At 49.0% G+C, this 24,605-nt stretch overlaps 3 protein-coding genes across 3 annotated transcripts in view; all 3 read right to left on the reverse strand.

Moving 5' to 3' along the window:
• The window catches only part of LOC111934856 (axonemal central pair apparatus protein HYDIN-like), a 57,955-nt gene extending 50,901 nt beyond the window's left edge, over positions 1 to 7,054 (reverse strand). The window contains exons 1-4 of the mRNA XM_086847654.1: positions 5,917 to 7,054; positions 4,446 to 4,565; positions 3,259 to 3,372; positions 1,629 to 1,748 (exon numbers count right to left, since the gene is read on the reverse strand). Coding sequence (XP_086703780.1) covers positions 1,629 to 1,748; positions 3,259 to 3,372; positions 4,446 to 4,520 — 309 coding nt within the window. The 5' untranslated portion in view covers positions 4,521 to 4,565; positions 5,917 to 7,054. The remainder of the gene's footprint in view (positions 1 to 1,628; positions 1,749 to 3,258; positions 3,373 to 4,445; positions 4,566 to 5,916) is intronic.
• LOC147650786 (hypoxanthine-guanine phosphoribosyltransferase-like) lies at positions 6,349 to 11,243 on the reverse strand. The gene is made up of 8 exons (XM_086847686.1): positions 10,996 to 11,243; positions 10,373 to 10,556; positions 9,971 to 10,033; positions 9,411 to 9,428; positions 9,133 to 9,215; positions 8,096 to 8,142; positions 7,347 to 7,423; positions 6,349 to 6,434 (listed from the first exon to the last, which is right to left on the reverse strand). The coding sequence occupies exons 1-8, from the start codon at positions 11,145 to 11,147 to the stop codon at positions 6,387 to 6,389; spliced, it is 672 nt and encodes a 223-aa protein (XP_086703812.1). The 5' UTR covers positions 11,148 to 11,243; the 3' UTR covers positions 6,349 to 6,386.
• An 11,516-nt stretch (positions 11,244 to 22,759) lies between these two features.
• LOC111934855 (axonemal central pair apparatus protein HYDIN-like) overlaps positions 22,760 to 24,605 on the reverse strand; it is a 57,185-nt gene continuing 55,339 nt past the window's right edge. The window contains exons 58-59 of the mRNA XM_086847692.1: positions 23,820 to 24,267; positions 22,760 to 23,151 (exon numbers count right to left, since the gene is read on the reverse strand). Coding sequence (XP_086703818.1) covers positions 22,989 to 23,151; positions 23,820 to 24,267 — 611 coding nt within the window. The 3' untranslated portion in view covers positions 22,760 to 22,988. The remainder of the gene's footprint in view (positions 23,152 to 23,819; positions 24,268 to 24,605) is intronic.

The raw sequence follows: 24,605 nt of genomic DNA on the forward strand, positions 1-24,605 counted from the left end.
TGAATCCCTTCTGTCTGGCTCATTTTGGCCAGGGGCACTAGGGCAGTGCCCCGTGGGAAGGAAGGGCCCAGCAGGTCAGCACCAGCAGGATGGAGACAGAGCACCTGCACCAAGTCATCTGCACATTCAACAAGGCCAAAAAACCTGCTGGCTGCTGCCTGCACACAGCCATGCAGTGGTGTTCCAGACAGGGGATGTGCTACCTGAAAGCAAAGCAGCACATTATCCTGGGGGAAGGAAGAAATTCCCTTCTAGCAGATCAGGTTTGCCTAGGGCAGGTCTGGGGATACAGTCAGGCAGGCAGACCAGCAAGAGAGGAGACCAAACACTGTGGCCTCCCTGGGAATAAAAGCAAACCTGAAAAGGCAAAGAAGGAACACAGCAAGAAAATCCCTAAATCATGGAGATGGCAAAAGAGAATTTAAATGAGCAACTACAGCAGCAAGGAAGAATCATAAAACCAGGACAGCAATCACTTTGCCAAAAGTGATGGAAATACAGACAGGCTGTGCCTATTGACTGGGGGCTTCAAAGGCATTTTCTGCCTGGACAAACATGACCAGTGTTGACTCACATTGCAGCATTAAAGCAATCTTGGCTCCCCAGGGGCTCTTGCTGCCTGTGCAGGCGAGCTGGGCTGCTGGGCATTCCTGCCTGCAGCCAGCAGGCCAGGTTCTGCCCTCTGGGATACACAGACACAGCAAATGTGCATTTTCTAGCACATAGATATCAACCCCTGAGCACCCAAATGCTCTCAAAAAGTCTAAACCAGATGATTTTGACTCCCTCCTGGCTCTTCCCACCAGTCCACTCTCGGCACAAGCCTCATTTGAGAAAATGTTTCCCTGACTGAAATTCAAATGGTTTCGATTTTCCTCTTTACAGTGGAACACAACTGCTGACATTTTTCAACTTTTTCCCCTCTCAGCTCTCTTGGGAAACTGAAAAATAATCACAATTGCCTCAAGTGAAGGTGAAATCCTCCAGGAGCACATGACTTTGGATGTGCTGTGGTTCTCCAAAGGGAAAGCAGAGCACCACGTTGCTTTTGGAAAACCTGAGCAGAGCTGGATGAAGCTTAGCAGGAGCCTGAAGTGGCACCTAAAGGCCTCTCACTGCTTCTGCTGCATCAGTCTGACTCCAGGGCTGTTTCAGAACACATTTCCTGCAGTACCAATGCCATCAGTGCTAAGTGATTCCAGCATAAAGAGGAGAAGTCTCAGCCCATGAGCTTTGACTGTGAGCTGCTCAAAGGGAGCCAAACAGGCTGAGAGAGGCAGAGATTCCTACCAGGATTCCTACCAAGATTAACCAGGGAGACACAGCATGTGGTATAGACCCAAGGCAAAGCATGAAAGCAGGTTAGAACTGTACAGCCCTCAACATTCCTATCAATCCGGAGCTTTCAAGAGAAAGCAAATCCTTGGGGATAGATACCATCAATGCATAGCCAAACTCAGGGGAGAATTCCCAGCACAGCAAGATTTCCAGCATCCTGCAGAACAAAGGTGCTGAGACATTTTCTTCTGGATGTGCTGCAGCAGGGAACTTGCTTTGCTGCACACCATGGGAATGACACCCCCCTCCTCTTCCAGCACAGTGTTAAAGCTCCAGGCCCCAGCACTCACCTTGCTCTCATTTGTGAGAGACAGTTCCATTTCAGAGACTTCATGAGCCACGAAGTTCTGAAACACCACCTCTGGTGGGGAAACACGAAACGAGCTCTGTTTCGGGAGAACTGGCAACAACTGGAGAGACAAGAGAGAGCAGGGAGAGGTTCAGCTGCTGGGAGGAATGTTCATGAGGGAGACTCTTCCTCTGATCCCCAGTGAAGTACAGACTCTGGGAGAGCACGTCTGCCCAGGCCACACTGGGGAAACAGTAGCTCAGCCACCTCTGCTCTGAGCTGCTCAAGAGCTGCTGGGCCACACAGGGCAGGGTATAAAAGAAGCCATATAAAAGGGTATAAAGGGTATAAAAGAAGCCATATAAAAGGGTATAAAGGGTATAAAAAAAGCCATTTTGGTGAAGGGGGTGTGTGTGCTCAGCTCTCAGGGAGGGAGACACACACCCAGCTCAGCTGAATTGTCACTAATGAACAGTTTTCTTTTGCTTCCACAACTTTGTCCCCTTTAATTGTATTTAAAAGTTAGTGTGTTTCTAACAGAGGTAAAGGCAAAAATAAAATAACACAGAAATTAGGAAAAAGACAAATGAGGTGAATGCTAAATGAGGATAAGGGTCAGTTCTTTTCTCAGTAACTTGGGTAAGAGTAGAGTTAGTATCTCCTTTTCCCATGAGCTTTAAATGGGTGCTTTCTTGTATATCTCTATTATTGCTGTCTTATTTGATACCATTCTAGAGGCATGTCTGAAATGACACAACAGCAGCAAATGCTTCTGGAGCAGAGACATTGCTTTGAGAAAACTCTCCCCTGTTGTCTGCCTTCTCCAGCCACACTGCTGCCACTCCAGACACACCAGCAGCTCTCCTGTGGGACTGCACTGCTGAAGGGAGTGGCTGCAGCACACTGGCCCTTGGTTGTGCCCTTCTCTGAGCTGTCCCTGACCTCCCTCTCCAGGGCAATCCTTCACCACTTTGTTACTGTCTCTTGCTGCCAATTTCCTGCTCAGCACCCACCTCGGCCACCTACCACATCTGGACTGTGCAATGTACCCAGCCAGTCCTGCAGGAAAAGCAGCTTTAAACACACCTCTAAGTAGGCACTGATCCAGAGAAAGCACATCCATTCCCCCTGCCCAGGGCGAGTCCCCTGTACACCTGGCAGCCTGCAGAATCTCTCAGGCTCCCAACACATTGTTCCAACCCAAAGCATTCATGCAATTAGTTTTGTTAAATCTGCAGTCATTCCTGCAGCTCCTTGGCCTTCAGAGGCCAGCACTGCCACTGTGGATGAAATCCTATGACCCCAAGCATTTGATGGTGACCACAGCAAAGCAAGAGGTGGCTATTTCAGCAGGAGAATGGCAAATGGCAAATTTGTGCCTTTGTGTCCCCACCCTTCCCCCCACTGTTTTAGCAATGGCAGCTCCACTCCAGCAAACCCCAGCAGTTTCAGCAGAAGTTATTTGTGTTGGCCTGGTGCAGACCAGGACTCCAAGTCCACCACTACCAGCAGTTTGCAATGACAACAGCACCTGGACACTGAGGGATTTTGCTGGAGGCGAGCCTGTCACAAGCACACACCCTCTTCAAACCTTGCATCAGACAGAAAGGAAAAGAGCAGAAAAAGGCTACCTTCTGACCAGTCTCACTCGTGTGTAGAAATGGGCCAATTCTGGGCAGACTACTCTCCCCAGCACTGGCCTCATTCTTGTTGAACTTCTCTCTCGAGAATCTAGAGGGAAGCAGCTGAAAGGCAAAAAAAAACCCAGCAAAAGCATCAGAGATGTGCTTGTTCAGAAAGGCTTTTCTTGAACAAGTGGCACTGGTGATCACATCATCTAGGACAGTCCTGGAAGCTCCCTAAGTTACTTGTTGAGATACTTAGCATCAGTAAATTAATAACAGAGCAGAATAGACATACTCCAAACACATGGCTGTGTCCCTCAGCTTCTCCATGATTTGATGGGACATGTTTGGGGATTTCTGCTCTTTGGGCATTTCTTTCCTCTTTAGGTTCACTGGATTGAGGCAGTGATCTTTTCAGAGAGTGGGGAGGAGCTGTCAGAACTCTCTAACTCCATCCCTGCACAACACTCAAAGCTCACAGCGAGGAGATAGCGCTGCTGGGTGAGTCCAAGAGATGCAAGAAAGCAAAGTGGTACCAAGAGTGAGGGGCACAGGAAAGTGCCCAGGTTTTAGTTCTCTCTGTTAATTAGCATTTGCTTGCTCTGTCTGGGCTCCCACAGCCCTCCACAGAAGAAAACACAGGGATCTCCTGGACAGAGCCTCAGCAGCAGGGCATCTTCAGTCAAGCGAGCTCCAGACAGCCAAGGGACCTTTGTGGCCCTGACTCCAGTGCTGTCTGCAGGGCTGGATCTGTGCCCCACGCAGGAGATGAGAGAGAACAGCTGCTCTGGAACCTCTGCTGCTGGGACCAGCCGTGTCTCTCAAGGCTTTGGGCAGAGTTGGAGCTGCCCAGGTGCTCAAGGGCAGCTTTGTGAGAGCAGCACAGTGAGTGCCCAGCCTGGCAGAAGGAATTGCTGTGACAAGGGCAGGGAGAGAAGCGCATGCTCAGGGCTCCAGCTGGACATTGGTTTCACTTGGCCCCGCTGGCACAGCCAGGGAAGACACTGGAGTGTCCCTGGAGCAACACACGCTGTTCCCAAGTGCACCAGGACAGCCCCCAGCAACAGGAGCACGGCACAGAGAGCTGGGGAGGGCTCTGCAGCCTCACAGTGCTGCTGGACAACAGGAGGGGCACGGAGAGGAGGGACACCAGGTGCATTTCCAGCCTTAACACAGCCCCAGAGGCTACTTACACTAAAAGACTTCAGTCTTTCCCTGAGCAAAAGCCGAGGAGGTGTCGTTGTCTTTTCTGGGAATCCAGAAGGCATTTTGAAAGCAGGAAGTCGCAGAAGATCAACAATGCCTCAAGAAAACTGCAAGGAGCAAGAATGGAACTCTGAAAATCCAGAATCCAATTCACGGCAGACTCAAGAGATACACTGATGCTAAAAAATTTATATTACTTAAAAGTAGCCAAGTGCTTGTTTGGTGTGAGTAGCTAGGACTGTTAGGCCTCTAGTTGAACTATATGGCTATGTTGTGCAATTCCAAAATGAATCACACTGAAACCTGGAGCTAAAAATCTGAATAACATTAATAATAGTTAGAGCAGACTGTAAAAGCTGTAGCTTTAATATTATTAGATTCAGTATTATACTACTACTACTACTACTATTATTATTATTATTATTATTATTATTATTATTATTATTATTATTATTAATTTAAATATTAATATTATTTAAAAATAGCTAGAATGGACCTCCTCTTCTTTAGGCTAAACACCCCTTGCTCTCTCAGCTGCTCCTCACAGGACGTGTGAGAGACTGGAATGTTATGGCTAATGGCTTAAATCTTGTTATAAAGCATTTTTTGCCCGTTGTGACAAATTTGTATAAAGAAGCTGTGACCACCAAAGCCCAGCCTTCCCTGGAAATGCCTGCTGACTGGAACTTTGGACTGTGAGTTAAGCCACCTCTCAGGAACTTGAGACAAACTAGAGGTGACACTATTGTCCTATGATCTCAGGTCTGGGGAGAAGTCAACAACACTGAGGGAGAAAAATGTATCCACACCAAAGCCAAAGGCAGCAGCTGTCCTGAGAATCAGCTCTGTGTGGCTTCAGGCTGGGGAAGTCGCAGGCACAGACTCATCTGCTGAGGCCAGGTTTGCACACAAACCTCCCCTCAACAGAGGGGCAAGGAGGAAATTTTGGCCGTGTGGCATAGGCTCTGGTAAGAGGCAGTGCACACCCATCCTCCCTCCCACAAAGCGGCTCAGCTCTAAAACCTCCCCCCACAAGAAGGCCACATGCAGGGGACATTGCCATGAGGAGCAGCTGAGGGGGTGTCACAACCCATCCAAGGCCTCCAGCGCGCCCCCAGAGCCCTGCCTGAGGCCTTGCACCAGATGAGCGCAGGGGATGCAAAGTAACACACCAGATCCGAACATCCACAACACAATTCGGGGCACAGATGTGACAAAACCAAAAAGTACAACTTTAGTCCATCTCTGACTTCAAACAAAATTCGGCACTCCCTCCCAGAGACCAAAGCCCCGCGAATTCGGGAGTCCCTGGCAGAAAGCAAAGCCCCGCGAACTCGGGACTCCCTGTGAGAGCAATGCAGCACGAAGTGCCCCGCACAGCCCCATTCCCTGTGAACAATTCCCCTGGCGAGTGGCCCAGGGGAGCCGTGTGCCCGTGCCCAGGCTGCGCACACCCACCGAGGATCGCGGTCTCCACGCAACTGAGCCTGGAGCAGCAGCGCCGCGGCCGCTGCGGCCGCGGTTCCCCGGCAACCCCGAGCCCTGCCCGTGCCCCTGGCTTCCATCTCGGCCTCCGCTCGAGGCCTGTTCCGCCCTCGGAGCTCCCTCGGGCCCCGCCACGAGCCGAAGGAATCCGCTGCGGGGCCCGGAACGTGCCGGGCACGTTTCTCGCTATCGCCAGAGCCCCGCACCCAGCTCCTGCTGCTGCTGCTGCTGCTGCTGCTTCCAGCAGGAAAAATCCCAGCGTCTGCAGAGCTCGTGTTCAGCGCTGCCTACACGTGGCAATGAGCGAGCTGCAGCTCCTGGCACTAACGGGGAGCTTCTCCTGCTGCTCAGGGACACGCAAGTAGCAAAAGTCATTTCCTGATGGCATGCTTTAGATCACCTCAGCAGCAGCCAGAAATCAGTGCTCCAGAAGACTGAGATTATCACATCCTGTATTTCTCTTTGGCCTTCTCTTTCAAAATACAGATGTGCTACAAGAAAAAATAAAAAGTACAATATTTATCCATCTCTATCTTCCAATGAAGTGTAAGACTGATTTGCAGCTGTATTCCCAGCACTGCACTCAAAACACACTACAACCCTAATAGTTGGAAGTTTCCTACTTGCAGTAAACTCCAGCTCTTAGTATTCTTTGCAAGTTTATTTGCAATATATAGGTTGATATATTTGAAAGAACTTAGGTTTCTTAAATTACTGCATGCTCCTTAATGCTGCTGAGCAATGGCACAGACTGTTTGTGTCTTCAGCAGGACTGGTTTGTCTTAGGAAAAAGGCTTTGAAGTAAAAAACTTTCCCAGTTAAACAGAATTAAGGAAGTACTTTTGAAAACAAAGGAGGGAAAAATGATCAACCCTATCAGTTTATGATGTTTCCAAGGCCACTACTCTGTGCAGCCTGAAGAAGCTGTAATGGAATAAGGGAAGAGTTCTTACAGACATGTAAGATGTAAGACATGTTATCCCTAAGTGTATGGAAAACCTTCACACAGAGTCCCTGCAGGGCTGCTTTAAAGACCTGGTGACTGAAGAGCAACATAGGGTTGAACTAAGTCAGACAAATATCCAATCAAAGTCAAATGACAAGTTATTTTCAGATGGGGTCACAGATTGTGTGCTGCTCACCATCTTGGGGGCCCAGAATGTTCTGCAGCACGGCTGAGCCGTGAGACTTGTGGAGTAGAATTATAAAAAGGTGAAGCACAAACATTTCTCATGCACCTTCACTGCATTACCAACTCGGCACCTTAAAAATGGTTTTGCTCCTTTATTGGAAGTTTCTAGCTGGAGTTGAAGGTTTTGTAATTGTTGAGAAGCTCTGAGTAGAAGCAAACCTTCTTGCTGGGTACCTGATACTTGGCAGTGGAGGAATGTGCATGTACTTACATTTAGATCTCTGAAGTATTCATTGTAGTCAAGAGCATATCCAACCACAAATTGATCTGAGATTTCAAAGCCTGTATCTGTAAGAAAATACAGTTCTTTTTATCCTTCAGTGGTGTAAGCAGCTTTTAAATGCAGAGTTTGTATTCAACACACACTTGAGCTAAGAGTAAAAGACATCATCTCTTTCAGGGTGCTTCCTTAAGAATCTGAGCTATAAATTGATGACAGAGGTTAGAATCTAAACCATTCCCATCAGTCAGTAATATAATTAAGGTTGTTAAGAGAATTCTGTTTATTAACAAAATAATTGTTTAACACCTGGTTATGAGTTAGTCCTGGGAGAAGAGACAAGGAATGAGATTTTACTTGAGTGAAAGTAGATGAACCGTGATTCAGTAGGACTTTTCAGTTTGGAAACAAGGCAAGTTTAATAATGCAGAGTCAAAACAAATGTCCTCCAGGGCCAAAGCAAAGCAACACACAGTTAAGGTTTGATTCATTTCTGCTATCTAAATAGTTAAATTGTGTATCAAATAGCTAAACCTGCACTGAGGCCAGCCAGGGGAAAAACAGAGGGTGGTCATGAGGCCTCAGGATGCCATAGCTGGACATCAGTTCACAAGTTTTTATGTAGTTTCTCCCCATTTCTCTTGGCCTTCATGAAACTTCTGTGCAGTTGTCAGATGTGCTGCCTGAAGGGAAATGGTAAGACTGTGTTTTGGAAAATACTAGAAAAACATGGTACTTACAGTCTGGTCTGTAACCTGGACTCTGACATGTCCTTTTGACGAGCAGGCTGTAAGGCAGAGCAGAGAAGGTTGGTTTTTAAAATATGTCTAAGCTGTAGACTTCCCTTCTGCCACGCCTCCCCATAAGCTTGTAAAATCATGCCATTAAATTAAGGCAGTGAGATTATTTCACAGAAAGCAGTAGTGTTCAGCCTTGTCGTGGAGGGAGAAGCAAAGGCTCTGATCTAGGTTCATTCTTTATGTCCAAGTGGCTCTAGTTTGTATTCAGTTCCCTCCAATCCTGGGTCTCAGGTCATTGCCCTTCCATGGAGCAATGCCTCAGGACACTGGAACAGCACAGAGGGGGAAGCATGTCCAAGTGGCTGGGAATGATTTTAGTGGGGAGGGAGGGAGAAAAGGACATTTCTTCTGCAAAATCTTATCTAGTCTTGGTTTGCCTGTGCCCTTCAGAAGAAACTGAGAACCTCCTGGACAGTCCCTAGAAGGCCTGTCTGAATAACTGGTGCATAAAGCAACTGTTTTTATAAAGCATTGTGATTACTTGACAGACACAGGGATATTCCACAAAATTTCCTTTTAGAGACCTACTACAAGCAGATCTAGAATGCTGCTTGAAGTCATCTTCCAAGTGCTGACAGACTCTTAGATTCTGGAAACTTCTAGAGTTGAGGATAGTAAGGGATATTCTGAGTGTTGTCATTCCAGCATTGAGGCAACTGAGGCGACGTTAGAAAACTTATGGAAAGACATCAATTTCCTTCAGCCATAAAGTAAGAAACAGGGAATCCATCAGACTTTATGGACACCATAGAAAGAGCCATCAAACCTTCCTTTATTAATTTGAGCAGTGAAGATGGTAGTGCACAGGGAAATTTCCCAGTTTAAGAAACACTTAATTTTCCAGCAGCTGGGTAAGGATTGCTTCCTGCATTTGCTTTCTCCCCCCCAAACTTCAAGCCAAACAAGCACTTGGCAGCATACAATGACTATTCACCCAAATGATTTGAATATGTTAGTTAGCAGCTATATCCTTGTACCTTACAACTTTTACCATCCTTGGTTTCTTGTCTTTTAGTTTTGAAAGCAGTGCTTTCATTGTTCTACCAGTCTCAATAATGTCCTGAAAGTGATAAAAAAATAAATTATCCTTCAAGTTTGAAAGAAAAATCAGACTGTCAGTGGATTAAATTAGAGCATACCAACCTGGCAGCCCAGTAACTTCAGTAATTATTATTTTATATCTAATATGTATTCATTTGAAAAGAAGGGAGAAAAGAATCTGTGTCATTCCACCCCTCCTTCAGTCATTACTTACCTCTACTACTAACACATTCTGGAAGAGATAACATAGGGAAAGAAGGGAAAGAAAAAAAAATACTTAAGTGGCAATTTTCAGCAAACCAAACAGGCAAGAAAAGCACACTAAAACCCTCAGTTACAAGGAATTTGCCTTGACTTTCAAAGGAGATTGTCACTTGAACTACTGACTTGACTTTGGTGCTTACTGAAGAATCTTTTTGTAAGTATTTCTGAAAGCTTAAATATAGTGCTAAAGGCACCTGTGTCAGGTCTGTATATTGCTCTGTGTACAGCACCAGTATTCCAGAGGCACTGAATGAGTCAGGTGAGTGTGGTTCATTTCTGGGGGTTCTGGGATAAAATGGGGAATAGGACCTTTGGGAGCACTCATTGCTGATCACTCCAAGTTTCCACTGAGATCAGTGGGAATTATTCACTGCTTCAAAGCCCAGCATTTTAAATCAGTGTTAAGAGGCTGGAAGTATGCAGTATCAAAATCTTCAATAAAGATGGATTTCCTGGAAAACACACAAGAACAGTTGTTTTCCTTTAAAAGCTGAAGATGCCAATTCATACCTTCCCACTTAGTGTAGACAGCTCCTCGCCAATAAAACTGATTTTTTCTGCAAGTGACTCATTCTAGAAGGAGAAAGAAGAGATGGAAGTCACATAAAGCATGCCCCAAAGTGTTGTCCTGGATTTGTTTGAAAGGTGAGCTGCTCTTGCTTCCTGCAAGAGGAAGGAGTTGGAGATCTGCCCCTGGCTTTGTCATCTTGAGTGTTCTGCTATGTTTATCCCAGTGAATATATAATATCCACCCTTTGGGGCAGATCAGTAAATCAGTTCCTTTTTAGTATGTAATTTGAAGAGAATGTACACATAAACTCCATTTTTGGGGGGTTCTCACACAAACCACCAGTATTTAGAATGCCAGTCTATGGAGAGAGTCAATTTTCCAAAGAAAAGAAAGTCACTCACACAGTAGCTTTTTATTCTGACAAAATCCACGGTAACGGGCACAGATTTATCACCATTTTGGTTCAGTGCTTTTATATGGTCCAGCAAATCAGCAAAGAATTTATAGCCTCCTTTAAGGACACAGAGTGCAACAATGTGATGACTTCCCATGTCTTGCATGATATCTCTAGCCAAACGCTCTGTCCTGGGAGAAAGAAGGAAAAAAAAGGCAATTCTGGAAAGTGTTCTGTATATCAGAGCTGTTTGTGTATATATTAAGCAATGTTCAAGTAAAAATTCTGATCTTGCTGTTAGGTTTTTCTAACTAGCAAATTGTGAGCACAGCAAGTCGTAGGAAAATAAATTAGGTATTTGCACAGCATAAGCAGATTTAACCCATAAACACAAATATTGCAGGATAGGTGGGCTTCAAGAGAGTTGATGGAACATGGAAGCTTGACTGGGCTTGCAGAGGAATCCTCTCCATAAACCCCCTCTTATCCCAGACTTTAGGACAGAAGTGTTAGGGCTGCAGGGTTTCCCCGTTTCTCATGGGCTGCACAGGGCAGGACCTCAGGCTTTTTTCATTTGGAGGGACAAAAATGGGCATCACTGTTCCTGTTCTTTCCTGTTTACCCTCATACCTGTCCAGGATGAGTCCGTGAGGAATGAAGACTCTTTCTAAATCCTCTTCATAATGCTTAGGAATGCAAAACAGATTTTTGTTGTAGCCGCTGTCCTCATCTCTTATCTGCAAGGAAAAGGGAAATACATCTAAAACTAGCAACCAAGGCATTCAAGAAAAAGCTTCCAGTCTGTGACAGTGTGAAGAAAAAATTCCTCCCCTCCAATAATGTGTCAAAATAAAAATATTTCTGAGAGTTTTTGATCTTTCTGCTAGAACAATTCACAATCTGATAACTGGAGCTGGTGGCTGAGTTGTGAATGGAGTTGTGAATGCATAACAAGTACTTTGCCCCAGTCATGATGAAATCAATTCTTGGCTATCATCAACTCATTCAAAAAGCCACCCAAAATAGTAACAACCTTCCCCTCTTGTTCCATTTGCCCTTCTGCAGAGCTCAGTAGCTTGCTCGTGTGGTAGACAAGCGAAAATTAAAATGTAAGGCAAGGAGATTGGGATTCCAGGTCAGCATGTCACTTTGGGGTGCTGCTCTACTTTGACCATCGTTCTCCACTGGGTAAAAGAGAAAGCTTTGCCTTCTAAGCATGATTTCACAGCTGAACCTTTGACATTCCAGCCATTAACTCTCTCAGAGGACAGGGGAGATGGCTCACCCAAAAGGAGAAGCTTTGGGATGGCAGTGAGAAGAGGGGAAGCTGCAGAGGGTGCCCATGGATGGGAAGAAGTTGTGCTGTTTGCCCTTGGATCAGAGTGCTCCTCATCGTGGCTGGGGACTGGCCATGGCTACATCCCATAGATTTGGCCTTTAGCCCTTCTGCCTCCAGGATTTAGGGTTACAGTTCTTTATCCAACGTGCTGCTTTCAGGTGGTTGCACCCAGAGGTGTCTGCATGTCTAGAAGCTCCATAATCCCCATTTGGGTTTCTCTTCTGGCCCCAAACAAATCTGTGTCTTTGGATTCTACCTCCCTTCAACACCTTGATGGATGCTTTGTTCATTTATAAAGTGGTGGTACAAAACCAGGCAAGGAAAAATAGAAGGAAGTAGAAAGAATTGTGAATAAGATTAATATGTAAGTTTTAGAAATAAATTAAGAAAACCCCCTCAAATTCCTGAGATTTTGTCACGCTGATACTGCCCTGCTGTTGTTAGAAATACAGAACTAACTGAAAGAAAAATTCAGAACTGGCTCAAAGCTTCTCTAGTGAAAAACAGGTTATCTACATACCAGTTACATTCCACAGAACTCAGTAAAACATCTTGCTAAAAGTGCAGACCTGTGGATTCAGCAGTAATAGCATAAAGTATTGCTAACACCAAGTTAACACCTGCAAACTCTTTACACAGATGAATTGTTTTTAATTCTCCTTTTCTTTGGCACAGGAGAGATGAGTGCTTAGGAAGAAAAGACAAATGGACTGTAGGAAACAGTAGTACGTTACTACTTGCAAAACTCACAGCAGCCAAAAGGAAATAACCAAATACTGCCATTTATTTTAAATTGGCCACAAATTGTTGCTGCCTGTTAGTTTACCTTCATTAAGTATGTTTGTTCACCTTCGTTGAGTTTAGAGTTGGTTTGCCCCAGTTACTCCCCACTATCCCGATATGGTTTGTTCCCAGTTGCCTGTCATTGTAAACCTCTCCCCTCTTTCCAGATTGTTCCCCATCCATCACTTTGGTCCTACCCCCAAGCCCTATCAATCTATGTACACCACACCTTTTGTTCTGGTTCCTTCCCTGCTCATCATCCCTTACTCGATGCCCTATTGGTTGTATAGCTATCCTCCCTCCCCCAAGTCCCTACCATTGGATTTGTGTATTGTAACCCCTTCCCACAACACCTCCCCTGCTGCCATATCATTGGTTGTTGTATGAGCCGCCCACGGGCTTTAAAACCTGGCGCACAGAGGTGCCCAGGGTCTCGGCTCGGACTTTCTCCTCGAGATCCCAGCCCTGTCCCTCATCGCCTTCTCCCTGCAGCTGCTGGAATAAACTTGTTCCTGGGAAATTGGAGGACTCTGAGCACTCTCTCTCCCTTTACTGCACCTCATGTCGCCCTGCATACTATAGAGCCCGAGCCCAAAGGAGCTCTAGAGGTTCCAGGTCGAGCCACACAGTGCTCACCTGGTTCCCCACTCCTGCCGCCGACGCTTGGCACAAGCTAGCCGGGGCGTGAAGGGCCGAGCGGGCAGCGACAGCTGGCGCCCAACGTGGGGCCTCTTGTGAGGCGTGGAGACCCCCGGAGAGGTTGGTGGATCTACAAATTCCAGTGGATTTCACAGAGACCGTGAGCGGCAGCTGCTCTGGTAGTAGTAGACTCGTTTTTGCCGAGTTGCGCTCCCAGAGGTCAAGGCGGCAGCCGTCAGACGTGCAGACGGTCGCCTCGGGAGGTGTGGACGTCGCCTGCAACAGTCGTCCGGACTTGGGTGAGTGGTCCCTGTGTGTGGGACGAGGGGGCGCCCAGTGTGTGAAAACTCCCTCGGGGGGGAGTGTGTGTGTGTAGCCCGGTCCGGACCCGTGTTTTTATTTCGTTGATTTGTCGTTTGGTTGCAGGGGGCGGTGGGATTGCTGTGCCAGGGCTGACAAGATGGGAGCACGTCTTTCGGCACAGCAAAAGAGAGTCTTTTACCAAGTTGTGGGTACCCTTGAGGGGGGGAATAAGAAGTTTTCTCATGGGAGGGTAAAGAGGTTTGTGAGATGGCTGTTCCTGCATTTCCCAAATGTGACCCCAGACAAAGCAAATTCTGTAGAATTCTGGAATGCAGTTGGATCAAAATTAACGGAGATAGTTAATGGAGGTGATAATTCGGTTGAAAAATTTGTAACATTATTTATTTTAATTCGGTCTGCTGTAATAGAGCTGATCCCGAGTTGAGGGAGACCTGCAGAGCGACCTGCAGGGCAAGTTGTCCTGTTCAGGGATCCCCCAAGGGTAACAGGATCCCTGGCTCCCCACGTCTCTCCCAGAACCCTTGCCCTGGCAGCCCTGGCCAAGCTGCCAGAGTGTCTTCCCATTCCTCAGTTTCCCCAGTTAGCAACCCTCAGTTAAACGTTTCCCAGGTTACAAGTCCCCAGTTTTTACCCTCAGACCCCCATGTCTCAGTTTCCCCCAGTCTCCAAGGCTCCTCCATGTTCCCTGATTCCTCTTCTAACCCCCGTGCCTCAGTTTCCCCCAGTTTTCAATGCTCCCCTATATCCCCTGACCCCTCTCCTAACCCTCAAAATGGCCTCCAAAGGGCACAAGATGGTGGGGACCGCATAGTCGGACCCCCCCCTTGTGCTCCTTCTTCCAAGAACCCCTTTCTTCCCTCAATGACCAACCCTTTCCTCCCTAGCCCCTCCCTTCCATCCTACCCTGACTCCTCCCACCTCCCCTTGGGTGGTTCCTCCTCCTCAGGGGCGTGTCTCCAAAGTGTGACCTCCCAAAACCCCACCCCTTCCGGCCGCTGCTCCTCCCTTCAGCCCTCCTCCTCAGTCGGTCCTCCAGCCCCGCCTCTTCCGGCTTCTGGTTCCCACGCCCCTCCTCCCGGTTCCCACGCCCCTCTTCCTGGTTCCCACGTCCCTCCTCCCAGCTCCCACACTGTCCCATCCGGTTCCCACGCTTCAGGGACAGGAAGTGACAGGCCTGAGGACCAGAACCCGGAACAGGTAGTGATTCCCTTTGCCGCACCGGTCAGTTTTAGAGGAAGGGGAGGGAGGTACCGAGAATGGGAACCCTTCTCCTTCCAGACAAAGAGGGAGCTGTGCAAAGCCCAGAAAGAGTTCGGCAGGAGAAGTGAATACTTTAAGGGTTTATTAAAAGCCACCTTCTCCGCGAACGAGATGGTCCCCCACGACTTAAAAGAGTTGTTTGCCTGCCTCCTTTCCCCAGCTGATTATAGGCTGTGGAAACTGAGGTGGAAGAAGTCGTTAGAGGCCATCCTTCCTGAGCTGTTGCGCAGCGAGGAGTCCGCGGTTGACGCGGATGAAAACCCCCTCTCGATAGATCACTTGTGCGGTGAAGGGAATTGGGGGAAGCCGGAAGAACAGGCAAGGGTTTTACCACGGCCTGTCTTAGCTAAGATCACGGAGGCCGCAGAGAAGGTATTTAATATCCTGCCAGGGGGGGAACCCCTGGCCAACTTCTCAAATATTAAACAGTTCCCCGATGAGCCATTTACCGTGTTTATTAACCATTTACAGGAGCAAATAGAAAGACAAGTTGATAAACCTGAGCTACAAGAGCAGCTTGTCTTAGAAATGGCTAAGGCGAACTGTAATGACATCTGCAAACAGGTTATATTTAGTTTGCCCATGTATCCACCGCCAACCTTGGACGTCCTCATTGATGCATGTGAGAAGAAAGTTCCGTTAGTGGGGGCGTCCAGGGTACCACCACCACCACAGGCGGCCAGGAGAACACCAACAGCGGCAGTGACCCAACACCCGTCGGGCCAGTTCATCCTTCCACCAGCAAGAACTACTCAGTGTTACCGATGTGGACAACTGGGTCACATGGCGAGGGACTGTCCCACCGCCCACCCACGCCAGGGGCTCGTGGGAAATGGATCTGGGGAGAGGGTACTGGAGGGAACAGCTAATAAAAAACAAAAAAACTGAGAGCGCGGCGCGAACCTGCCCCGCGCGATGCAAAAAATGGGGCAGGTATCGCGGAGGTGGGGGGAAAGAATCATCGGACGTGGCAAATTTACCGGACGCGACACCTTATCACCGTCAAAGACATCCTCTTCCGGTCCCAGCACTGGACGGTGGTAGCTGTGGACCCACTGGAGGAGAACCAGCCAGGGAATGGACACGACTGTAAGTATATTGCCATCGGGGACACCAAGCACACACCCCCGGAGATTGAGATTTCTCCGATCACCTTCCCAGGTGGTCCGGAGAACCTCATTCTCCTGGCGCGCTGCACTCACCCACCATACTTCCTCCCTAAAGGCCAGATCATCGCCCAGTTTATCCCCATTCCCGAGGGTATCCCAGTAGACGACCACGCACCAGGCGTCTACTGGGCAGAAGTAGTGGGTGAGGATAAACCCATCATAGACTGCAGCGTCAAGCAGGGTGCAGAATCCTTACAGATGAAAGGTCTGCTTGACACAGGAGCGGATGTGACGATCATCCCCGAAAGGAGATGGCCGTCACATTGGGAGTTGCAACCCGTGGCAGGGAAGATACAGGGTATAGGGGGTACCCAATTGGCTCGCATTTCAAAGAGTGTGGTACAAATTGCGGGGCCGGATGGGCAATTGGCAAACTTACGCCCATTCGTTGCGGATTATCAGGTTCCCTTGTGGGGGAGGGATCTCATGTCTCAGTGGGGGGTGAAGATTGAAATCCCGAAAACCCCTCGGGATTTTTAGAAGCGGCCACTGTGGAGCGCCCTTTCCAGAAGTTAGATTGGACCACTAACGAAGCGGTCTGGATTGATCAGTGGCCGCTCAGGAAAGATAAATTGAAGGCGCTCAACGAACTCGTGGAGGAGCAGTTAGCGAAGGGTAATATAGTCGAGACCACCAGCCCTTGGAACTCCCCGGTATTTGTAATCCGTAAGCCGGGGAAAGACAAGTGGCGGCTCCTTCACGATCTTCGTGAAATCAACAAGATCACTGTAGACATGGGACCTCTTCAACCAGGGATGCCTTCCCCAACCATGCTCCCTCGAAATTGGCAATTGGCAGTAGTTGACATCAAAGATTGCTTCTTCCAAATTCCTCTACACCCTGAAGATGCCCCACGGTTTGCCTTCTCGGTGCCTACCCTTAACCGAGAAGCCCCAATGAGGAGGTTCCACTGGCGGGTATTGCCCCAGGGCATGAAAAACTCGCCGACTATCTGCCAGTGGTATGTCTCCTCATTGCTGTCTCCTGTACGTGCCAAAATGGGGGAGGTCATCATCCATCACTACATGGATGATGTCCTAGTGTGCGCCCCCCATGACGATTTACTCACACGCTCTCTTGACCGAGTGGTTAAAGTTTTAACATCCGCAGGTTTTCAACTCCAGGAGGATAAAGTTCAACGGATGCCACCCTGGAAGTATCTGGGTCTGCGGATTGCTGAGAGGACTGTTGTGCCTCAAAAATTGGCAATAAACAGCAATCCGAAAACCTTAGCGGACCTTCACTCGCTGTGTGGGACCTTAAACTGGGTCAGGCCTTGGCTGGGCCTTTCCACGGAAGACCTAGCCCCCCTCTTCACACTTTTGAAGGGGGAGAAAGAGCTGAGTTCTCCCAGGACTCTGACCCCAGAGGCGAGGAAAGCCCTAGAGAAAGTGGAGGATGCGCTTGTCGAAAGGCAAGCACATCGGTACGAGCCGACCCTGCCTTTTGAATTCATCATACTCGGGAGAATGCCACACCTCAGTGGGCTGATTTTTCAGTGGGACCAGGGCTCTAAGGATCCCCTCTTAATCATAGAGTGGGTTTTCTTGAGCCATCAAAGGTCCAAAAGTATCATCCGGCCACAGGAGCTGATGGCTCAGCTCATCGGGAGAGCTCGAGCTCGGCTTCGGGAGATGGCTGGATGTGATTTTGCATGCGTTCGAGTACCAGTCAGCTTGTCTCGGGACAAAGCGTCTCCAGATAGGCTGACAAAAGAAATGTTTAATCAACTACTTCGGGAGAATGAGACACTCCAGATTGCTTTAGATAGTTTTGAAGGCCAAGTTTCGGTCCATGCCCCTGCCCACAAATTTTTCAATTCTAAATTTGAACCGATTCCAAAAGAAATGCGGAGCAGAAAGCCCCTCAAAGCTTTGACTGTGTTCACAGACGCATCCGGGGCATCTCACAAGTCTGTAGTGACTTGGCGAGATCCCGAAACTCAGCAGTGGGAAGCAGATATTCAATATGTGGAAGGGTCTCCACAAGTTGCTGAGTTGGATGCAGTCGTCAGAGCCTTTGAGAGGTTTCCTGAACCTTTCAATTTAATCACTGATTCGGCCTATGTTGCAGGGGTAGTTGCCAGAGCAGAGCACGCTGCTCTGAAGGAGGTCTCAAACCCGAAATTGTTTGAGTTGCTTTCTAAGCTAATATATGCTGTTTCCCACAGAAAGCAACCATTTTTTGTAATGCATGTAAGGTCACATACGGATCTCCCTGGCCCGGTAGCCGAGGGAAACCAGGTAGCTGATTCCCTCGCTGCCCCTGTTTCCATGGCTCAGCTCCCAGATCTGTTCCAACAAGCTAAGCTGAGCCATCAGATGTTCCATCAAAATGTGCCTGGTCTGGTCCGCCAATTCCACCTGCGGCGAGATCAAGCCAGAGCCATTGTGGCCACATGCCCACATTGCCAATCCACCGCAATGCCCTCCTTGGGATCGGGGGTCAACCCTCGAGGTCTGGGAAGCTGCGAAGTGTGGCAGATGGACGTAACACACGTCCCTGAGTTTGGCAGGTTTCGGTTCGTACACCTTTCCATCGATACCTTCTCAGGTGCTGTCTTTGCTTCTGCCCACACAGGAGAGAAAGCCGAGCATGTCTGTAAGCATCTAATGCAGGCTTTCTCTGTACTGGGGGTCCCCAAAGAAATAAAAACAGACAATGGCCCAGCATACACCTCCAGGAAACTGGAGGAATTCCTGCAGGAGTGGGGAGTGGAACATAAGAGAGGCATCCCACACTCCCCCACCGGCCAAGCGATCGTTGAGCGAGCCCATCAGTCGCTCAAGCGTGTCCTTTCTCATCAAAGGGAGACTGTGAAGGGCTGCACGCCACAAGAGCGGTTGTGCAAAGCCCTTTACACGCTAAACTTTCTCAATTGTTCCGAACAGGACCCTAGCCCTCCAGTGGCCCGGTATTTCAAGACCAACAAGAACTACCAGTTGCAGCAGCGCCCTCCAGTGCTGGTCCGGGACCCTGAGACCCAGAAGATCTTGGGTCCTTTTGATCTGGTGACCTGGGGGCGGGGGTACGCTTGCATATCCTCGCCCCAGGGACTAAGGTGGATCCCACAAAGATGGGTGAAACCTTACGTCCCCAGACATCCAAGCAGGCCACCAGATAGGGTCGAGGATGTCAATGACGTCGCGTCCGGATGAGCCATCCCCCATCCCGAGGAGGAGGAGGAAACAACCCAAGCCCCTTTTTGTTACGTCAACCTACCTTTTTCAGTTAAAGCTATGCTTTTCGTATGTTTTGTTTTCAGAAAGAGCCATCGGAAAGATGACCACCCCGATCGTTGCGCCAACCACTGCGCTCCTGATGATGCTGGTGGCCCAGAGACTAATGACTGGGTCACCAGTCTTTTTTCGGGATGGGGGGTCTCCGGATGGCTCTCGTCCATTTTAAAGACTGTTTTATGGATTGTTTTCATCGTTTTCATCGTTTTAATAGCGTTTGCAGTTTTAAAGAGATGTTTAGTTCAGTCGGTTTTACATCTTGTATCCCCCTCCCCTCAAGTCAATTTTGTTAGCGCTCCTTCTCCTCCCTCTTCACCTCCTCCTTCTCCCGTACCCCAAGACTGGTTTGTTGAACCCTCTGCACCTCCTGCCGATGCAACCTCCTCTTTCTAAAAAAGAAAGGGGGAGATGTTGCCGCCTGTTAGTTTATCTTCATTAAGTATGTTTGTTCACCTTCGTTGAGCTTAGAGTTGGTTTGACCCAGTTACTCCCCCACTATCCCATATATAGTTTGTTCCCAGTTGCCTGTCATTGTAAACCTCTCCCCTCTTTCCAGATTGTTCCCCATCCATCACTTTGGTCCTACCCCCAAGCCCTATCAATCTATGTACACCACACCTTTTGTTCTGGTTCCTTCCCTGCTCATCATCCCTTACTCGATGCCCTATTGGTTGTATAGCTATCCTCCCTCCCCCAAGTCCCTACCATTGGATTTGTGTATTGTAACCCCTTCCTACAACACCTCCCCTGCTGCCATATCATTGGTTGTTGTATGAGCCGCCCACGGGCTTTAAAACCTGGCGCACAGAGGTGCCCAGGGTCTCGGCTCGGACTTTCTCCTCGAGATCCCAGCCCTGTCCCTCATTGCCTTCTCCCTGCACCTGCTGGAATAAACTTGTTCCTGGGAAATTGGAGGACTCCGAGCACTCTCTCTCCCTTTACTGCACCTCGTGTCGCCCTGCACACTATAGAGCCCAAGCCCAAAGGAGCTCTAGAGGTTCCAGGTCGAGCCACACAGTGCTCGCCTGGTTCCCCACTCCTGCCGCTGCCCGCTTGGCACGAGCTAGCCGGGGCGTGAAGGGCCAAGCGGGCAGCGACAGTATTGCAATGCCATCGTGTTGCGGCATGTGTTCATTTTAATAGTTTCTTAATTTCTGGTTGTACAGCTAATGGTTTGTTCCTATATTCCTGTGTTCCCCCAAAGTTGGATTGCCCCTAAGTTGTATCCTCCCCTACGCTGCCTATCACTGTGACCCAAGCCCTTACCCCAAACCTTCCCTGCCTGTCACTGCCCCTTCCTTCCAGACCCTTCCCTGTCAATGCCCAGTTGGGCCAATCCCTGATTGCCCCACCCCCCTGTCAATCCCCCAATCCTCGAGGCCCCATTGGCCCGTGTGACCTGTTCTCTCCTCCCCCTTATCCTTATTGGTCCCTGTGCTGTTAATCCCGCCTGATGCTCCTGCCCTGTTGGCTCCTCATTGGTTGACAGGTTGTAGCCACTCTTTCTATTTAATCCCCAGCACAGAGTGCTTGTGGCTTTGTCCGTGACCCGTTCAGAGCATGTGCTCGTTCCTGGGTGCCGTTCAGAGAGCCTTCTCCTCGTCCTTTCCCTCTTCCTTGTGCTGACAGCTCTAACGTGCTGTAGGGCAGCGGCTCGAAGGTTCAGCTCCTGCTGTGAAATTCAGGAGCTGTTCCCCACACTTGTCAGGGTGCCTTGGTGGTGGTGAGCTGGCCTGGGACTGTGGCACCGCATCACTATCCCTGAGTTTAAACAGGTTTCAGATACTATTTGTAGCTTATTCTTTTACATAATTTGTAGCAAAAGTGAAAAAATGACTGTGCATGTTGAGTTTTCCTTTGTAAACTCTGGTTAGTGACTGGACTGTTAGGTGTATGGGGATGCACATGATGATTTATGTACTTGTTCACTCTGTGTGGCTCCAGGCTTTGAGAAAGAATAATCCCACTTGGCATTTTGACTCAATTAGGTCTCAGGAATGATGAATCCAGAGTAACTTGTTGAAAGCTGCTGAAAAAATGTCTCTGAAGTTTACAGCACAGTTGAAGTGTTCAGAAGAATGAGAATTCAGTGATTGAATATCCAGTTATCCTACTGGCTATGTCTAATTGTTACCCACTGTTACAGTACACTGCACAATATCACCAGGAAAATCGTGAATGTCATCTTCAGACTGCTCTATTAACCCACTGTATTTTTGATCAAAGTTACTTTCTACAAATTACCAAGCTCTTTTGCCTTTTTGACACTCTTGCTCTTTTCTTGTGAAGTATTTATATATATAATACAGGTAGCTCCTGAATCTGCTCAAGGAAAACAAAGTTAGCTTTTAGGTCTTCTAAGCTGAGGTCTGTTTGTTTCACCTGTTTGTGAAGCTGCAGTCCAAGAGCAGTGACAGAAGGGTTGCTGCTCTGGGAGCAGGGGTGCTTCTGGCTTGAATTTAAGCCCGAAGGCGTTGTACTAATTTACACTTCTTACAAGGGCTCTGTCAGTGCACAGAATTTCCGTATCTCTTAACAACATCTCTTAAAAATAGAAAAGATAACAAGAACAAGCTCCCCCCATGCCCTGTATGGTGCCTGCCATGGTTTCAATTCCCAGTGTGACGGCCAACTCTTCTCAAAAATGCTGGTGCAGAATGATTGTGGAACTCGCTTGGGGTTCTCTGGATGGTAACGTGAGGAACGCTTTCTCTGCAGCTGTTTTGATCTTTTCAAGGGCCGGCCTTGGCAAAACCCGGGCCTGGTCCTTCGCCTGTGCCCATTCCCCATCGCCGCTCAAGTGCTCGGTTGTTATTTTATTCCCAATGGCATCAAGGGCGCTGTCGGAACTTTGCAATAGCTCAGAACATTCGGCCTGTAATGACCTCTTCCATGCCCCCTCCCATGCAAGATATTCTGATGGGGTAAGGAGGCACGAAAATAAATCATGGAGGTCATACGGGACCGAGAGATTGGAGGAGAGGGTGGCCTTTAAAAGGCCCTTAAAATATTTGCTTCCCTTTCCAAACTCTTTCTGGGCTTTGCAGAGTTCTCTTTTGTTTTGAAATGAGAATGGCTCTCATTCCAGAAGCACACTCCCACATAATTGAACATAATTGGAGTGGCAAGAGGAAGGGTCTCCTGTTCTGGGTTCCGGTTCCTGGGCTCGGCACTTGTGGCTCACAGGGTGTGGGAACCAGAAGGAGGGGTGTGGGATCTGAAAGTCAGAAGAGGGTTGGCGGTGCTGCAGGGGAAAGAGGAGGGCTCAGAGGAGGGGCCATTGTGAAAGGAAGGGGTGGGGACCTTTTCAGGAGGAGGAGCCCAAGTGGAGAAGGAGGGGTCCGCGGGGACAGGAAGGGGAGGGACAACTGGAGGAGGAGAGATAACAGGGGGAGGAGCATCAGGGAAGAAGGGGTTGGAAGTAGGAAGAAGGAAAGGATTTTGGGGAGGAGAAGTACAAGGGAGGGGCCTGGCCATGCGGTCCCCATCATCTTGTGCTCTCCAGGAGCCATTCTGGGTACACCAGGGAGGAGAGGGTAAACGGAGTAACTGGAGACAACTGGGGGGAACCTCAGAATGTACTAACTTGGGGGTTTGAACTGGGGTAGTGGGGTTTAAGGAAAGATCTCTGGCACCATGGCTAACAGTTAACAACTTATTAGCAAGTGTTTATTTACAGTTAACTGAAACTTAAGTTATTTAACAAATTAACAAACAATTATTTAATTAACAAAATTAATTAAAAGATGATGATGGCTGGAGCTGGGAAGGGCAGCTGCAGAGGTCGCATGTAAAGGGTGGGACACCATCAGCAGTAGGAAACAAGATGTTGCTGGCTCCTGCTGGATGCTCCAGCTGACACAAATGCTGTCACTGTGGTGTTGGTTGCCAGTGCAGCTGCTTCTTGTGTCCCTGGCCTTCCTCTGTCTGCTGTAAGGCAGAGCATTTTGGTTTTTCAAAACGCTTCCACTGCCGGGCTCTGCCTTTCAGAACCACCTGCACCGTCCTGTGAGTCTGCTCCAGGTTAGGAATGCTGGGGAGAAAGGGACTGGTATTAGCCAGAGAAACATTTCCAGCCAGACGCTTTTCTGCCTCCTTGCAGAGCACACAGCATTGCATCCTCCCTCTGTGCAAGCAGTGAGCAGCTCTGTGCCAGAAGCAGAGCTAGGGACTGGCTGGTCCCTGGGTCTCTCATTCAAGATCTTGCAACCCTCCAGGAGCTTAATGTTTCATACAGTGTCTTTTGCCAGTGTCTCCCTACCAAGGCCAGATGATCTCTCTGCGCTCCTGTGGGAGCTGCTGCCTCTCTGGGACTGCTTGTCTCCAGGCCCACCTCCCCATCCCGGTCAGAGGGACTGAAGGGAGGGTGTTAGGGGATGAACCAGGCTGTGCTTGGTGATGCCCAGCAATAGCACAAGAGGCAACGGGCAGAACCTGAACAGGAAGTTGCACCTGAACCTGAGGAAGAACTTCTTCCCTTTGCGGGTGACAGGCTGCCCAGAGAGGGTGTGGAGTGTCCCTCACTGGAATTATTGCAGAGCCCTCTGGACACTGCTCTGTGCCATGTGCTCTGGGATGACCCCGCTTGAGTAGGGAAGTGGGACCAGATGACCTCCTGTGGTCCCTTCCACCCTGTCCCACCCTGTGATTCAGTGATAGCCATCAGAAGTGTGAGTTGGCAAGTGTGTCCATGTTTCCCACCTGCACAGCATGGTGGTCTCAAAGTTCCCCACATCCTTTGGGGAGAAGAGCACATGAAAGGTCTTCTTCTGGCCAGGAGCGATGGTGCCGAAGTTGGGGTTGATGGAGAACAGTGACTGGTCATGGGTGACATCTGGGAGGACTTCCAGGGAGGAAGTGGCACGCTGCGGGGAGAGATTCCATTCCTTGGAGCGGTACCGCTTCTTGGAACGCTGCTTCTGCTTGGCATCCAGCTGCTCTTCCTCAGAAAGCTGCTCCTGGTCAGAATCTTGCTGTTCCTGCTCGGAATCCTGCAGCTGTTCCTGCTCGGAATCTTGCTGCTCCTCGGCAAGCCACTGTAGGCGCCGCAGCTCAGAAGGATGCGTCTCAAAAGGATGGTCCTGCTCCCCCCGGAAAAGAAGCACCAGCTTTCTGCGCTGCCTTACAACAGGAGCAGAGATGAGCCCACCTGCAGAGAGGAAGAGGACACCATTCAAAGACAAAATCTGTGTTGCCAGCAACGCTGCCTCCTGCAGCAGCACATAGGTGGAAGAGAGCTGGGATGCACTCGGAGCATCTCTGGCCAAGTTCCCAGCAGGGAACAGAGCTTCTGGGAGCAGGGTCTCTGCTGCAGCACACACTCCTGTGCCAAAGCAGGAGCTGGTTTTAGACAGTGACTTTGCAGCTGCCCTGGAGTGGGGAACTGCACACAGACAGTGGCTGCAGGGCAGCTCACTCGTTACACCATTGCTCTCCCCAGTCTCAGACTTCTCAAAGCAATGACCTGATGTCCCCCCTCCCAGTCCT

Source organism: Cyanistes caeruleus, chromosome 12 (assembly GCF_971803275.1).
Source record: "Cyanistes caeruleus chromosome 12, bCyaCae1.hap1.1, whole genome shotgun sequence".
Taxonomy (NCBI): domain Eukaryota; kingdom Metazoa; phylum Chordata; class Aves; order Passeriformes; family Paridae; genus Cyanistes; species Cyanistes caeruleus.

What these genes read in the sequence shown, in the direction of transcription:
- LOC147650786 (XM_086847686.1), bottom strand. Translation starts at nt 11,147, where the DNA reads ATGCCTTGGTTGCTAGTTTTAGATGTATTTCCCTTTTCCTTGCAGATA. An exon ending in CACGGACTCATCCTGGACAG is followed by an intron (nt 10,557 to 10,995) that starts GTATGAGGGTAA and finishes TCTTTCTCCCAG; the next exon opens with GACAGAGCGTTTGGCTAGAG. An exon ending in TCCAGGTTACAGACCAGACT is followed by an intron (nt 7,424 to 8,095) that starts GTAAGTACCATG and finishes ATTTTCTTACAG; the next exon opens with ATACAGGCTTTGAAATCTCA.